Source organism: Sarcophilus harrisii, unplaced genomic scaffold (assembly GCF_902635505.1).
Source record: "Sarcophilus harrisii unplaced genomic scaffold, mSarHar1.11, whole genome shotgun sequence".
Lineage (NCBI taxonomy): Eukaryota > Metazoa > Chordata > Mammalia > Dasyuromorphia > Dasyuridae > Sarcophilus > Sarcophilus harrisii.
The window spans coordinates 1-16,925 of record NW_022290919.1 but is presented as its reverse complement, the minus strand read 5'-3'; the positions used below and the strand labels follow the sequence as shown (position 1 = coordinate 16,925).

The window sequence follows — 16,925 nt, the reverse complement described above, 5'->3', positions numbered from 1 at the left end:
CTCAATCACCTGGCTAGCTCTCTGCCTGAGAAGACTCATAATGGGTGCCTAAAGAAGGTTCCTATGTGTTGGAATGAGTAGGGGAGAAGAAGGGAAAAAATTCAATTTTGGTGTACAAAACACATGATAGGATGCAAAAGTAGAATGACCACTTATGAAGTCTATGATAGCGAATATTCAGGTGGGGTAATGATTAAAGGGAAAGGCAGTAGGAGATCCTTTGAAATGGGCAATTCTGTGATTGTGAGACGTGCTCTAGCATTGACAAAGAAAACAAAAAGAGAGAGAATTCACCAAGGCATTGGATTCCTTTAATTTCCAGGAAGCTTTATTTGGAATTGGACAAACACTAAGACCAAGACAAAGACAAATTCGTATGATGGGCAAATTGAGAAAGAAATCTCATTGCAAGCTGAGTAAGAAAAGCCGGTTGTGAGCTAAACACATGGTCGATATTGTCTTCTTCAGTGACAATGAGGATGTGGGGGAATTGTGACGAATCATACTGGATGGATATAAATTAAATAAACATTTGGCGTTCACGTAAGAGGATGAAGGCAAGAGAAAGATGACAGTGGGATGTTGAGTAGGTAATGTTCATTGGAAACGGTCTCACGTGGATGAATGTGTGATACTGTTTGCCCTGAAGAAGGTCTTTTGAACTAAATCAGTGGGAGAAATGAAGTGCTGCCAGTCTGAGAGAACATGGGGATGGTAGGCATATACAGACAGATGTGAGAGGTCAGCAGAGCTCAGCAGCCCAAGAGCCACAACAGGTTGGGCGGCAGCAGGTGGTTTCTACAGCAAGTGATCTGTGGCAGCAGATGGGGGCGACTGGCAGCTTTGAGGGGCCGGCAGCAGCAGCAGGGCGGCCAGCAGCAGGGACAGCAACAGCAGGGCTGGCAGCAGCTAAGTACAGCAGCTGGGCGGCAGCAGCATGGCCCGGCAGCAGGGACGGCAACAGCAGGGCTGGCAGCAGCTAGAGTACAGCAGCTGGGGCAGCAGCAGGGCTGGCAGCAGCTAAGAAATACAGCAGCAGGGGCGCTCAACAAGGCTGGCAGCAGGAACCCACAACAGCCAGAGCCACAGCCTTGGCCACTGAGTGGAGCCACAGCAAGGCAGCCATGTTGATGTTGGTGGATTGAGGTTTCCTGGGATTTGGTTTTGCAGGTGAGGGAGGGTTCTTGAGTTGGATGCTCCCCTGGTCCTGAAGAGACTTCTTTTATATACCTTCTCAGTTGCTTTCTGATTGCCGGGTCCTGTTTATTTCTTATTTTCCTAAAGGTAGAAACAGGATCCGCAAATTAGTCAGTGCCAATTTTTTCCTGAAATATTTTATTGTAATGACTTTTTCCGTTACTTGATTTTCAATGTATGGTCTAATGCTGAGTCCTGCCCTCCTATGTGATGTGCACCTTAAGCATTTCTTCCCATTATCGGACGATTCTCCTTGAAACTTTTTCCTCCTCTAGGCCAAGATGCCTCTCTTGAACCTCCCTACCCCTAGTTTTTGGCCTCTGGAGCCAGGAGGAACAACCCTACTTCCCAGCCTCAACCGTCCAGTTTGCTTTAGCATGGAGAGAGTTCTCATCAGCCTCCAGCAAGAAATGGACTGAAGGCCCAGAAGGAATGAGTGGTAGTTTCCTTGGACTTTCAAACTGAGTTGAACATAATTGGCTTAGGAGACTTACTTTGGAGTCAACACCAGGAGTGAGGAGAGAAAATTTAATGTTAGACTCATTATGGTCTTAAGATATGTCAAAATAAAGGAGGCCATGTAGAGGAGCAAAGAAGGAAGAGCAGAAGAAAGAACAGAGAGCAGAGCAGAGGAGATAGGGTAGGTCAAAGGAGAGACAAAGGGAAGAATGAAATGTGAGGAAAGGGCTGGCAGAGACTAGAAAGGAATGGGTAAAGGAAGGCTAGGGAATGGAAGGGAAGATTTGCAGTGAAGGAATGTATGAGGAAGAAATATAGGTAAAGGGCAGGTGAAGGGTGAAGGGAAAGGCAATAAAGGTAAGAAAAAGGATAACACAGAAGACAAAGAATTCACCTCCCTGTCCTCTTGTGGTAGATATGTTGTGTATATGACTTGAAACTGATCACAAGGTTTCCTAATTTTGATAACCACTGTCCTTTTGCTTTTCATTTTATTCTTTGAGATAGTCAATTATCTACAGAAAGAGGGAAGTCTGTTTATGAGTGATGTTGATCCAAATGATATCAAGACAAATTTGTGAACTTTTAAGTTCTGGCATGTTGTTGAGACAAAGCAGGTGCCCCTGAGCTCTGCCCTACAGCCCTGCAATCAGTTTCCAGTAATGCTGCTACACCAACTGAGAAATGGAGGAACCTACCAAAGAAAGGAAAAACACAGTTTCCACCCAAGACAATTTTAAAGGGTGAGAAGAAAAGTCTTTGGAACCCAAGTAAAGAGGATTACAATCCAGGACTGGCTGTGCCCTAGCAAGCTGGCGGTCGTCCTTGGGATCAACTGAATCTGGGGTAGAAATGGCGGTTGCTGGACTTCTAAGGCACAGAGGGTAAGAGGATCCAGACAAATGGGTAGAAGGAGATGATGAGGGACCATTTGCTGACCCCTAGGGCAGGAGTCCATTTCAGCACCAATCCTGGATCTGGTATGACCCTTGGACCTCAGGCTCAGGACAATGTGGAGCACTGGTGAGTGTAACGTGTGCCCTCAGTGGAGCTGGGAGCCTGCACTAGTTAGTTGTAGGGTATGTAACAGTGTTTGCGGAACTCACAGACCAGAGCACAGTCCTCAAGAGCCATAAACATGGCTTTCCTGAAATCATACTACCTTGTAAGAACCAAGCGCTCCCCAGGTCCCAGGAAGTGGCTCAGAAAAAGTCACCCCAAATCCTGAAAATCAGAAGGGTGCCCCTCCACTCTGCTGGCGGAGTCCCACTTTAGCCTAGATTTGAATGCTATGGGATGGGATGGAGAAATGAGCAAACACAGAAAAAGAGCCTAACTATAGAAAGTTACTAGGGTGACAGACAAGATCAAAACTCAGAAGAAGACAACCAAATCAAACGGCAATATCCAGAGCCTCACCCAAAAGTTTTCCATTGGTCTCAGGCCATAGAGGAGCTCCAAAGATTGAATGCACCTCTTTCTCCTCCTCCTGGAGCCCACCTACAGATATCTGAGACCTCTCACTAGCATTCCAAAGCTAGAGCAAAGTCGTGATGGAGAAGCTCAGAATAAGAAACCTTCTTCCCCAAATTTCAGAAGTCAGACACCAAACCAAGACTATCTGTGAAAGAGAAAACAATCATTCTACATTTCTCCAAACCATACTTTGTCATAGCTTATGTGATTGTTAATTTAAAAATATTTTTCACTTTCCATAAGAGACATGTATTGAGTTCTGAGTATCTTCTTCTGATTTGGGGAAACAATTAGCACTGCACACGCATTTCCATACCCTTTCAGGTGCTATTGTCTAGTTTCTTTGGTGTGGGAGAACAAAACCAGATTAGCAGAGGGTCCAACCAGCAGAGATTCTACCTGAGGAGTTATATGATGGGGAAATTTGGCGATCTATGGGTCACTGCCCATGACATGAGAAAAAAAAGGAATTGCAAAGAGTAAGTTTTCATTGATTCCTTCCTGAAAAAAAGAGTAAGTTTTCAAGATTGATAGGTTGACTGATGGGTCAAGGGACAGATCCATTCATTCAAATCTTTTTGGAAGAAAAACATAAACAAGCCATCCATGGTTGAAGTCCCTGCCATCAGGCATCAAGAAACATGGAATGCGAGTATTGGAACAAGAGCAAATTCACCCAGAGACGTCTTGATCAGGATTCTGGAATCCCTGGAGATGCTTTCTGTTGCCTTAGGTGGTATTTTACACCTGAAAGACAGATGGAGTAGATCAGCATTCTTAGGCCTCAGGAAGCATTTTGTTTCTTCCTAGCAAAGAGCTCTGGGAAGAAAGCAGACTGATTCATAGAAGGCAGCCACTGTGCTTTGTTCTCCATTTTGGGATACCACCTTAGGGTCTAGTCACTTATTCTATGGGTACCGCGTATCTCTCAGTTTAAAGTTTCCTACTCCAGCTCTGAAAAAATCCTTATGTCTTATGAACAAATGAATGTCATGGATTGCAGAATGATACACAGGAAACAGGGGTGTATAAGGACTCTAATGTTGAGCACAGGATGCGGCCAGATTGTTTGGAAGTTGAACAAGCAGAGGAATTTGCTTCAGTACTTAAGGCAAGGTGGTACACTCCCTGTTCCTTCCCACCCACTTTGTCCAGTGGGGGGAAAAGTCTAGGTATGGCTGACAAGGCCCATCCAGAGTGATGCACACCTTACTAAGCCTGATACTCCACTAGCATAACCTTTATGTAGCTTAGATCACCTCCAAATCATGGAAAATAGGAATTTAAAAATAATGAAATGGACATTTTCATGCACAGAGTTCTCTGGCAAGATTCTGGAATCCCTGGAAAGCCTTTTTAGCTTCCCTTTGGGGAATTCTCTTGACATTCCCTGTACCGCAAGTCTTCTGTGGAACGATTTCTCTCAAAGCAATCTCATCTTCAGCAGTGTAGATGGAGGTGATGGATCTGTCATGACAAAAGTTGTGTAGTAGAGGTTGGGAAGGGCATGACGACCATTGGTTGACAGAACCATAGGTACTTCAGTCGTGCTCCACTTGTTTCTCTTTAGTTTCCTCTTTAGCAATTCTTTCCTGCCACTGATGAGCCTAGCTGAATGATTCAGTAGCTCTTAGGTTTGTTTCTGTCCAAATTCATGCCACAAAGGCTCTGCTGAAGCCCCACTGCTGCCAATGCCATGAGACTTTCAGAGTTCTTTCGAAAGGGAATCTGGGAGGTCTACTTGACCATCCTGGTGTCTCTGATGGTAAGCAAACATGAGTCACAAAACCTCTGCATTAATTCAATTTGCATCAACAGATGCTGGGCTTTGGTCAACCATGTTTCCTTCATGTCTCAGGTCCTGTCTCTGTCTCTGTCCATCTCTGTCATGAGTCCCAAAGGCAGCCTATGAAAAGTGATTGTTACCAACAAATATCCGCATGGCATGAAGGAGCGACCTTGTCCACTCTTAAAATTATGTGAATTGATATTCTCACAAACCCGACCTAAATCTTGTGCTTTAGGAGATCCTTTGTGTTCTCTACACAGGGTCTAAGCCCTGTACTGAAGCAATAGTGATTCATTGACAACATTTTCAAGGTAAGCATTGCAGGAATTAGCAATCAAGCCAACTTGGAATATCCTGTGAATTCTGATTCCCTGATTCTCCTTACTCTGTTGGAGCTAGACTCTCATCCAGTGTTCCTCAGTAAAGGAGAATAAGCTATTCTTTTCTGTCCTACACACATCAGAATTTTGTCATTTTGAAATTATCCTTTCACAGCAAAGCTCTTCAGTCCACAGTGACCACTCACAAGTCCATCTCTGACTGACTGACACAAAGACATGAGGAAATGATTCCTGGAAGGCTGTAAGTCTCTCAATCACCTGGCTAGCTCTCTGCCTGAGAAGACTCATAATGGTGCCTAAAGAAGGTTCCTATGTGTTGGAATGAGTAGGGAGAAGAAGGAAAAATTGAATTTTGGTGTACAAAACACATGATAGGATGCAAAAGTAGAATGACCACTTATGAAGTCTATGATAGCGAATATTCAGGTGGGGTAATGATTAAAGGGAAAGGCAGTAGGAGATCCTTTGAAATGGGCAATTCTGTGATTGTGAGACGTGCTCTAGCATTGACAAAGAAAACAAAAAGAGAGAGAATTCACCAAGGCATTGGATTCCTTTAATTTCCAGGAAGCTTTATTTGGAATTGGACAAACACTAAGACCAAGACAAAGACAAATTCGTATGATGGGCAAATTGAGAAAGAAATCTCATTGCAAGCTGAGTAAGAAAAGCCGATTGTGAGCTAAACACATGGTCGATATTGTCTTCTTCAGTGACAATGAGGATGTGGGGGAATTGTGACGAATCATACTGGATGGATATAAATTAAATAAACATTTGGCGTTCACGTAAGAGGATGAAGGCAAGAGAAAGATGACAGTGGGATGTTGAGTAGGTAATGTTCATTGGAAACGGTCTCACGTGGATGAATGTGTGATACTGTTTGCCCTGAAGAAGGTCTTTTTGAACTAAATCAGTGGGAGAAATGAAGTGCTGCCAGTCTGAGAGAACATGGGGATGGTGGGCATATGCAGACAGATGTGAGAGGTCAGCAGAGCTCAGCAGCAAGAGCCACAGCAGGTTGGGTGGCAGCAGGTGGTTCTGCAGCAAGTGGTCTGGCAGCAGATGGGGCGGCAGCAGCAGGGCTGGCAGCAGCAAGGGCGGCAGCAGCAGGGGTGGCAACAGCAGGGCTGGCAGCAGCTAGAAGTACAGCAGCTGGGGCGGCAGCAGCAGGGCTGGCAGCAGCTGGAAATACAGAAGCTGGGGCGGCAGCAGCAGGGCTGGCAGCAGCTGGAAATACAGCAGCTGGGGCGGCAGCAGCATGGCTGACAGCAGCTAGAAATGCAGCAGCAGGGGCGGCAGCAAGGCTGGCAGCAGCAGCGGGAGCCACAACAGCCAGAGCCACAGCCCTGGCCACCGCAGGTGGAGCCACAACAGGAGCTGACCATGCTGTTGGTGGATTGAGGTTCTGGATCGGTTTGCAGGTGAGGGAGGTTCTTGAGTTTGGATGTCCCCTGGTCTCAGAGACCTCTTTTATACCCACCTCCTCAGCAGTAGCTGATGCCAGGTCGTGTTTATTTCATTTTTTTTCCTCAATGAAAATGTGATCACCAAATTAGTCAGTGCCAATTTTTTCCTGAAATGTTTTTACTTTAATGACTTTTCCCCGTTATGATTTTCCAATGTATGGGTTATTGCTGAGTCACCCCTCCTCTGTGATGTGCGCCTTAAAGCATTTCTTCATTATTTGGACAGTTCTCCTTGGGAAGCCTTTTTCTCCTCTGAAGCCTAAAGATGCCTCTCTTGAACCTCCTACCCCTGGTTTTGGCCTCTGGGGCCAGGGAAAACAAACCTACTTCCCAGCCTCCACAAGTCAGTTTGCTTCAGTATGGAAGAGATTTCTCATGGTTCATTAATGCCTTCTCTTGGGTAAAGATATGGATGAAAACATTTCCCTCTCTCTTTTGTGTTTTTGGGTTGATGCCCACAAGAAGGCTGACCAATTGAGGAAGATTTTTTTCATTGGATGAAGAACAGGAAAACTTTCTAGTAAGGACACAAGTGGTTGATGATAGAGAAGTTTTGTGCTCCAACCAAGAAGATGGACCAAAGACCCAGAAGGAATGAGTGGTGGTTCTTTGATTACAAACTGAGTTGAACATAATTGGCTTAGAACTTACTTTGGAGTCAACATCAGGGAAGTGAGAGAGAGAATTGTCTCAAGACTATTTATGGCCTCAAGATATGCAAAAATAAAGGGAGCTATATGAGAGCAAAAAGGGAAGGGCAGAAGAAAGAACAGAAGAGCAGAGCAGAGGAGATAGGATAGGTCAAGGAAGACAAAGGGAAGAACGGGAAATGTGGGAAAGGGAGCTGGCAGGAATGGAGTAAAAGGAAGTCTAGGGAATGGAAGGGAGAAGATTTGCAGTGAAAGGGAACGTATGTGAGGAAGAAATATGAAGTAGGAACAGGTGAAGGGAGTGAAAGGAAAGGCAATAAAGGTAAGAAAAGGATAGCAAAGGGAAGACAAAAATTCACCTCCCTCTCCTCTTGGTAGATCTGTTGGAATATGACTTTGCAAATGATCCAATCAATAGAAAGCAATTGAAATTAACTTGAGTATAAAAAGAATTTTCAAAGAATATGATGACTCGGTGTCTGAGTTAGCCTAAGTAGATGCAAACAGAAAGTTGTTCTTCTGTTATTATCAAATGGAATTAAGAGCAATCCCCTCTGAAGCCTTATCATATTTCTCCTTACAAACCTAGAAATAACCATGCATCTAAAGGACCCACCCAGGAGAGCTCAGCAGGTTGTTTCAAACAAAAACTACTGTGTCCTCTGTGAAGAAGACCTAAATATTAGGGAGAGATTGAGTGATGAATACAACCATATTACTCATTTTAATTTGGCACATCTTAATACCACAATGAGAATTTGGACAATTATCTCTCTTACTTCCCTTATCTTGTCATCAAAACAAGTACTGGACTAATTATTTCAAATCCATTTGATAAGAAGGAAATGGTGCTTGTACCTTTTGAATTACATGGTCATTTCCTAGATTATAAGACACAAGCACTCGGTCATGAACCATTTATACCCTAACTAGGAAGTTTTTCTATTCTCCATGGATTGACAAAAATTTACCTCAACTGATCAAGTGCTTTCCTGGCATAAATCATACAACAACATTAAATACAAGCAACATGAAAGAAGAGAACAGCACTGGGAAATCGATGAAAAGGGTTCCATGCTAAAAAACAAACAAACAAACAAACAAAAACAAAAACAAACAAACAAACAAAAAACCCCCAAACCTGACAAGTTGAGAGAAGGAATTCTGTTGAGTGTACTTGACCCCAGAGGCCAAAAGCAGGGATAGTGGGAAGATGTAAAAAGAGGCATATTTAGGCTTGAAAAAAGGAAAATCTCAATTGGAGCTGTCCATGTGATGATGGTATGCTTTATTTATTTGTTTGTTTGTTTGTTTTTTATGATGGAATGTTTTAAGGTGGAAGTAATAAATGGACAAGAGACAAGTAGTGACTCAGCAATAAAAAATTCATTGGAAAATAATAACTGGAAAAGTAATTATAACTAAAAACCTTTGCAAGTAAAAAAAAAATGGCACTGACTAATTTGATTATCAGGTTTTCTCCTGAAAAAAAAAAAAAAAACAAGGAAATAAATGGTAGCTGGTAACAGCATCTGCTTAAAAGGTGGGTATAAAAGCGGTCTCTGAGACCAGGGGGCATTGTAAACTCAAGAAACCCACTCCCCTGCAAACCAACCCAGAAGTTCAACCCACTATCACCATGGTCAGCTCTTGTTGTGGCTCCACCTGTTGTGGCCAAAGCTGTGGCTCTGGCTGTTGTGGCTCTAGCTGTTGCCAGCATTGCTGCTGCCCCTGCTGCTGCATTTCTAGCTGCTGCCAGCCCTGCTGCTGCCGCCCCAGCTGCTGTTCTAGCTACTGCCGTCCCTGTTGTTGCCAGCCCTGCTGCTGCCGCCCCTGCTGCTGCCGCCCCTGCTGCTGTACTTCTAGCTGCTGCCAACCCTGCTGCCGCCCCTGCTGCTGCCAGCCCTGTTGCCGCCCCTGCTGCTGCCGTCCCTGCTGCTACACAACTTGCTGTAGAACCAACTGCTGCCTCCCAGCCTGCTGTGGCTCTTGCTGCTGAGCTCTACTGAATTCTCACACCTGTCTGCTAAGGCCCACCATTCACATGCCGTCACAGTCAGGCAGAAGATCTTTTCTTTCTCTGCTGAAGTACAGGAAGACATTGTTCACAACAAACAGTAACAAATTCATTCGCATGAGACCCATTTTGAATTGATCACCAGCAACTCAACATCCAACTATCATTTTTTGTTACCTTTATTCTCTTATGTGGACACCGAGTTTTTATTTAATCTGAATCCATGAAATAAAACTGCACAACATTCCCCCACACTTTCTCTGTCTTTCTTCCTGACCTTCCATCACCACGTTTTGCCCTTTGAGAACAACAATATTGATCATGGGTTTAGTTCACATTGAGATATTAACCATGAGGTTGCAATGATATCTCTTTCGTAATTTTCCATCACATGGATTTCTCTTTGTCTTGGCGTTCCTTCAATTCCAAATAAAACTTCCTGGCAATTAAATTAATCCACCGGCTTGATGAATTCTTTCTCTTTTTGTCTTCTTTGTCAAAGCTAGAGCCATTCAGAAAATCACAGAACTGCATATTTTCTCTTTAGTTTAACCCATGACCCAACAGAATACTTTCACAAGCTTTGCAGGTGCTCCATTGTCTTCTGCATACTACATGGTGTTTTGTACAAAGTCAAGAGAGAATATATATACCTATCTACAATACAATACAATACAATATATACAAGAGTGAAAATAGAATGCAGGGAAATACAGAGCTGGTAATCATAATTGTGAATGCCAATAGTATGACCTGTCCCATAAAACTGAAGAAAATAGCAAAGTGAATTAGAAAACAGCATCCTATATTATGTTGTTTACAAGAAACAGACTTGGCACAGAGAGATACATACAGAGCAAAAGTAAAAGACTGGAACAGAGTTTATTTTGATTCAGCTGATGTAAAAAAAAAAGTGTAACAATTCTGATCTCAGATGAAGCAAAAGTAAAAAGATATCTTATTAAAAGAGATAAGGATGGAAAGTACATCTTAGTAAATGGTACTGTAAATAATGATGTAATAATGATACTAAATTTGAATGTACCAAGTGGGAGAGAAGGTAAATTCCTAGGGAAGGTTTTAAGTCAGTTACAAGAAGAAATAGCAAAGCTACTCTAGTGGGGGATATCAACCTTTGCCTCTCAAAATCAGAAAATTTCAACCACAAAATAAGAAAAGAAAAAGAAACTAGGGAAGTTAATAGGATCCTAGAAAACTCAGATATGATAGACATTTGGGGAAAAAATGGAATAGAGACCAAAACGAATGCAACTTTTTCTAGGCAGTACATTGAGCCTACACAAAAATTGACCATGTATTAATGCATAAAAGCTATATAATCAAATTCAAAAAAAGGCAGAAATAGTAAATACTTCCTTTTCAAACCTCAGTGCATTATATTCAATAAAGGATCAAGGAAAGATAGACTAAAAATCAAGGAAATTAAATAATCTAATTCTAAAAAATAATTGGGTCAAACAACAAATCACTGTTTCAAAGTTTCATCTAAGAAAAAGACAATAATGAGATAACATACCAAAACCTTTGAGATGCAAGCAAAATAGTTCTCAGGGGAAAGTTTATATCTCTAAATAGTTTCATAAATAAAACAGAGAAAGGAGATCAATGAATTAGGTATAGAACTAAAAAAGCTAGAAAAAAATCTAAAACCCCAATCAAATAACAAACTAGAAATTTATAAACTCAAAGGAGAGATTAATAAAATAGAAACTAATAAATGAAACTAAGAGTTGGCTTTATGGAAAAAACACACGAACAAAATAGATAAACCTTTGTTTTAATTTGGTTAGTTTGATTAGAAAGAGCATCAAAAATGAAATAGGGAAAGTTATCATCAATGAAAAAGAAACTGTAGAAGAAATTAGGAGATATTTTGTCCAATCTATGGCAGCAATTCTGACAATCTAACCAAAATGGATGAATATTTACAAAAATATAAATTGCCCAGTTTAACAGAAGAGGAAACAAAATACTTAAATAGTCTGATTTAAGAAAAAGAAATTAAATGTCATCAATGAATTCCCTAAGAAAAAAAAATCTCTTTGCTAAGAGAAACCCAAGAAAAAATGATCATGATTACAAAATACTTCTCACACAAATAACATCATTTCTGAACAATTGGAAAAATATAAATTGTTCATGGTTAGGATGAGCTAATATAATAAAAATGCTAATTCTGCCTTAATTGGCCTATTTGTTCAGTGCCATAACAATCATCTGAGAAAAAAATTATTTTATAAAACTAGAAAAAGTCATCACAAAATTCACCTTAAAGAACAAAAGGTCAAGAATATCAAGGAAATTAATGAAAAAAAAATACAAAGTATAGTGTAGTACCACACCTAAAAAGTATATTGTAAGGTAACAATCATGAAAACCATTTGGTAGTGGCTAAGAAATAGAATGGAGGATCAGTGGAATAGATATACATGACACAATAAGCAAGTCCTATAGCAATCTAGTATTTGCTAAATCGCCAGACTTCAGCTTCTGGAATAAGAAGCTGTCATTATTTGACAAAATTGCTGGGAAAACTGGAAAATAATATGTCAGAAACTTGGCATAGAACTACACCTCATACTTCTGATCAAAATAAGGTCAAAGTAGAGATTTGGGCATAAAGTATGATACCATAACCAAATTAGAAGAAAAAGGGATAATTAAATTAAACGAATTCTGAGGTACCGCCTTATAACTAATAGATTGACCAAGATGACAGGAAAGGATAATCATAAATGTTGAAGAGGATGTGGAAAAACTGGGACACTAATGCATTGTTGATGGAGTTCTGAAATGATCCAATTCTCTCCATTCTGGAGAGCAATGTGGAACTATGGCCAAAGGGCTAATAACTGTGCATACCCTTTGACCTAGCAATGCCACTACTGGTCTGTATGCCAAGGAAATCATAAAGGAGGGAAAAGGACTCACATGTGCAAAAATCTTTCTAGCAGCTCTTTTTGTGGTAGCAAACAATTGGAAAAAAAATTGGAAAATGATACCCATCAATTGGGGAATGTCTAAACAAGTTATGGTACATGAAGATAATAGATTATTATTGTTCTATAAAAATGATGAACAAACTAATTACATAAAGGCCTGGAAAGATATATATGAATGGATGCTGAGCAAAACAAGCAGAACCAGGAATACCACAGTAACAGCAAGAATTTGCTATGATCAACTATGTGTAAGGTTTGGTTCTTCTCAGTAATTCAGCAATCCAAAGGAATCCTAACAGATTTTGGACAGAAATTTCACCTGCAACTATAGAAAGAACTAAGGAGACTGAATGTGCATCGATACATGCTATATTCACTTCCTTTTTATCTCTTCTGAGAAATATGCTATTTCTAATTTGCTCTGATTTTTCTCTTCCAACATAATTCAAAAACAATGTGTATTAAAAATATGTAAACTAAAAGAAAAAAAAACTCTTTATATAAACAAATTCATTTCAGTTGGTTTCTATTGATGTGGATTTCCATGAGATTTTGATTAGATTTTATGATCTGAAGATTCCTATCCAAGGGAAATCCAAATTTCCACCATCCCCCCAAAAATAGTTTTACACTAAGGGATAAATTGGTATTGACAAAAGAGGTTGTGAGCTATAGTATGATTTACAAAATCCTTTTTCATCACCTGGATTATTTACACAGAGGCTGGCTGAGGTGGTAGGCAGAATATTCAGTGTATCCCCAAAACAAACACCCCCAAATGGCCATGATAATTATAGAAATCAGACAAAGTGAGGAGGATCTATAGTGGATCATGTATACATAAACATGGTTTGATAGATTAGTTTACTATGTGGAAACTTGGCTGCATTCCTAGAACCTGGATCCAAGACCAGTTCAAGCAGTTAAATCTTCAGACACAGAAAACTAGGTGAGGGTCAATTTGAGTAAGTTCCTAGATATACACAGTTTTCTACTTGTCACATTACACAAGTAATGGCTTTTATTCTCTTGTTATTGCTTTTACCCACTTTGCTAAGGCTTTTACTTTCACCCTATAGAGACCACATATGCCACCTTGAAGCTCCCTTTTCAGTCTGTCCAATGGGATCCACAGAGTGGCATTCTCAAACAGTTTTGCTTGAAGAGGTAGGAGAAAAAGAGCTTGATCACTTTACTATCATTCATCAGGAAAATATACCAACTTAGAGGATGATAAAAATAGTGACTTTGTACAAAACACCATGTAGTATGCAGAAGACAATGGAGCACCTGCAAAGCTTGTGAAAGTATTCTGTTGGGTCATGGGTTAAACTAAAGAGAAAATATGCAGTTCTGTGATTTTCTGAATGGCTCTAGCTTTGACAAAGAAGACAAAAAGAGAAAGAATTCATCAAGCCGGTGGATTAATTTAATTGCCAGGAAGTTTTATTTGGATTGAAGGAACGAAGAAGAGAAATCCATGTGATGGAAAATTACGAGAGATATCTTGCAACCTCATAGTTTAATATCTCAATGTGAACTAAACCCTGATCAATATTTTGTTCTCAAAGGCAAAAATGGTGATGGAAGGTCAGGAGAAAGACAAGAGAAAGTGTGGGGAATGTTGTGCAGTTTTTTTCATGGATTCAGATTAAATAAACTCGGTGTTCCCATAAGAGAATAAGGTAACAAAAATGATAGTTGGATGTTGAGTTGCTTGATCAATTCAAAATGGGTTCTCAATAAATTTTTTGAAAATGGAATTTACTGTACGCATGTTGGTGGGTTGGAAATGTTTCGTAGGCTCAGCAGAGGAAGAGGGGAAGATTTTCCGCTTGTGTGACGGGCAGGAAGGGGGGCACTGGAGCTGGAGCAGGGCGGAGCATCAGAGGCTGAATCAGCAAAGGGGCGGACCAGGGGCAGGCGCGGGGTGGCACAGGGGGTTACCAGAAGTGGCGTGGGGAGCAGGGGCTGGCACAGCAGGGCGGCAAAGGTGCTGGAAATGAACAAGAAGACAAGCTTTGGCCAAACAGGTGGAGCCACAAGGCTGACCATGGTGATGGATGGGTTGAACCTGGGTTGGTTTGCGGGGGTGGTTTCTTGAGTTTACTGCCCTGGTCTCGAGACCTTTTATACCCCACTTTTAAGCAGATGCTGTTACCAGCCTACCATTTATTCCTTGTTTTTTTTTTTCAGGAAAACCTGATAATAATTAGTCAGTGCCATTTTTTTTACTTGCAAAGGTTTTAGTTATAATTACTTTTCCAATTTATTTTCAATAATTTTTTTTTGAGTCACTACTTGTCTCTTGTCCATTTATTACTTCCACCTTAAAACATTCCATCATAAAAATAAACAAAAAAAAATAAATAAGCATACCATCATCAATGGACAGCTCAATTAGTTTTCTTTCAAGCTAAATATCTTTTTCATCTTTACTATCCTCTTTTGGCCTCTGGGGTCAAGTACACTCAACAGAATTCCTTCTCTCAACTTGTTCAGGTTTGGGGTTTTTGTTTGTTTGTTTGTTTTTTTTTGTTTTGTTTGTTTGTTTGTTTTGTTTTGCATGGAACCCTTTTCATCGATTTCCCAGTGCTGTTCTCTTCTTTCATGTTGTTGTATTTAAGTTGTTGTATGATTTATCCAAGGAAGCATTGATCAGTTGAGGTAAATTTTTGTCAATCCATGGAGAATAGAAAAACTTCTAGTTAGGGTATAAATGGTTCTGACCGAGGTGTTGTCTTATAATCTAGGAAATGACCATGTAATTTCAAAAGGTCAAACTTCATTTCCTTCTTATCCAAATGGATTTGAAATAATTAGTCCAGTACTTGTTTTGTGACAAGATAAAGGGAGTAAGAGAGATGTTGTCCAAATTCTCATTGTGGTATTAGTGTGCCAAATTAAAATGAGGTAATAGGTTGTATTCATCACTCCTTCTCCTAATATTTGGGTCTTCTTCACAGAGGACACAGTAGGTTTTTGTTTGAAACAACCTGCTGAGCTCTCCTGGGTGGGTCCTTTAGATGCATGGTTTTCTGGGTTTGTAAGGAGAAATGTATAAGGCTTAGAGGGGATTGCTCTTAATTCCATTTGATAATAACAGAAGAACAACTTTCTTTGCTCTACTTAGGCTAACTCAGACCGAGTCATCATATTCTTTGAAATTCTTTTTATACTCAAGTTAATTTCAATTTTCTTATTGATTGGATCATTTTGCAAGTATATTCAACAGATTACAAAGAGGAGAGGGAGGTGAATTTTTGTCTTCCTTTTATCCTTTTCTTACCTTTTCCTTTTTCCTTTCACTTCACTGTTCTACTTATATTTTTCCTCATAGTTCCCTTTTCACTCAAATCTTCTCCCTTCATTTCCCTGACTTCCTTTACTCCATTCCTGCCAGCTCCTTTCCCACATTTCCCGTTCTTCCTTTGTCTTCCTTGACCTATCCTATCTCCTCTGCTTGCTCTTCTGTTCTTTCTTCTGCCCTTCCCTTTTTCTCTATAGCTCCTTTATTTTTGTATCTTGAGGCCATAAATAGTCTTGAACAATTCTCTCTCTCACTTCCTGATGTTGACTCCAAAGTAAGTTCTGCAATTTGTTCAACTCAGTTGTAATCAAAGAACCACCACTCATTCCTTTGTCTTGGTTATCTTCTTGGTTGGAGCACAAAACTTCTCTATCATCAACCCACTTGTTCCTTACTAGAAAGTTTTCCTGTTCTTCATCCAATGAAAAAATCTTCCTCAATTGGTCAGCCTTCTTGTAGGCATCAACCCAAAAACACAAAGAGAGGAAATGTTTTCATCATATCTTTCCAAAGAAGGCATTAATGAACCATGAAATCTCTTCCATACTGAAGCAAACTGACTTGTGGAGGCTGGGAAGTAGGTTTGTTTTCCTGCCCTAGAGGCCAAAACCAGGGTAGGAGGTTCAAGAGAGGCATCTTTAGGCTTCAGAGGAGAAAAAGGCTTCAAGGAGACTGTCAAATAATGAAGAAATGTTTAAAGGCGCACATCACAGAGGAGGGTGACTCAGCTAACCCATACATTGGAAAATCATAACGGGGAAAAGTCATTAAAGTAAAAACATTTCAGGAAAAATTGGCACACTAATTTGGGATCATTTTCATTGAGGAAAAAAAATGAAATAAACACGACCTGGCATCAGCTACTGCTGAGGAGGTGGATAAAGAGAGGTCTCTGAGACCAGGGGACATCCAAACTCAAGAACCTCCCTCACCTGCAAACTGATCAGAACCTCAATCCACCAACATGGTCAGCTCTGGTGATCACCTGGTAGGGCTTAGGCTCTGGCTGTGTGGCTCCGCTGCTCCCGCCTGCCGCCCCTGCTGCCATTTCTGCTGTCAATGCTGCTGCCTTCAGCTGCTGTATTTCCAGCTGCTGCCAGCCCCTGTGCTTCTGTATTTCCAGCGCTGCCGCCTGCTGCTGCCCCCAGCTTCCTGTCTTGCTTCCGGCCCTGCTTTGCCACCCTGCTTGCCGCCCTTGCCTGCTGCACCCTGCTGCCAGTTCTCTGCAGACCACGCTGCAGAGCCTGCTGCCAC

At 40.9% G+C, this 16,925-nt stretch overlaps 2 protein-coding genes across 2 annotated transcripts; one reads left to right on the top strand and one right to left on the bottom strand.

The window, feature by feature from the left end:
- Positions 1 to 5,811: 5,811 nt before the first annotated feature.
- LOC111720849 (keratin-associated protein 5-5-like) lies at positions 5,812 to 6,690 on the bottom strand. The gene has a single exon (XM_031945304.1). It carries the CDS (start codon positions 6,648 to 6,650, stop codon positions 6,261 to 6,263), a length of 390 nt encoding a protein of 129 aa, XP_031801164.1. The 5' UTR covers positions 6,651 to 6,690; the 3' UTR covers positions 5,812 to 6,260.
- A 2,287-nt stretch (positions 6,691 to 8,977) lies between these two features.
- LOC105750634 (keratin-associated protein 5-4-like) lies at positions 8,978 to 10,018 on the top strand. Its single transcript, XM_031945305.1, has one exon. It carries the CDS (start codon positions 9,021 to 9,023, stop codon positions 9,378 to 9,380), a length of 360 nt encoding a protein of 119 aa, XP_031801165.1. The 5' UTR covers positions 8,978 to 9,020; the 3' UTR covers positions 9,381 to 10,018.
- The last annotated feature ends 6,907 nt before the right edge of the window (positions 10,019 to 16,925 follow it).

Bases quoted from the DNA above. Each gene is read 5' to 3' on its own strand.
- LOC111720849 (XM_031945304.1), bottom strand. From the start codon at position 6,650: ATGGTCAGCTCCTGTTGTGGCTCCACCTGCGGTGGCCAGGGCTGTGGC.
- LOC105750634 (XM_031945305.1), top strand. From the start codon at position 9,021: ATGGTCAGCTCTTGTTGTGGCTCCACCTGTTGTGGCCAAAGCTGTGGC.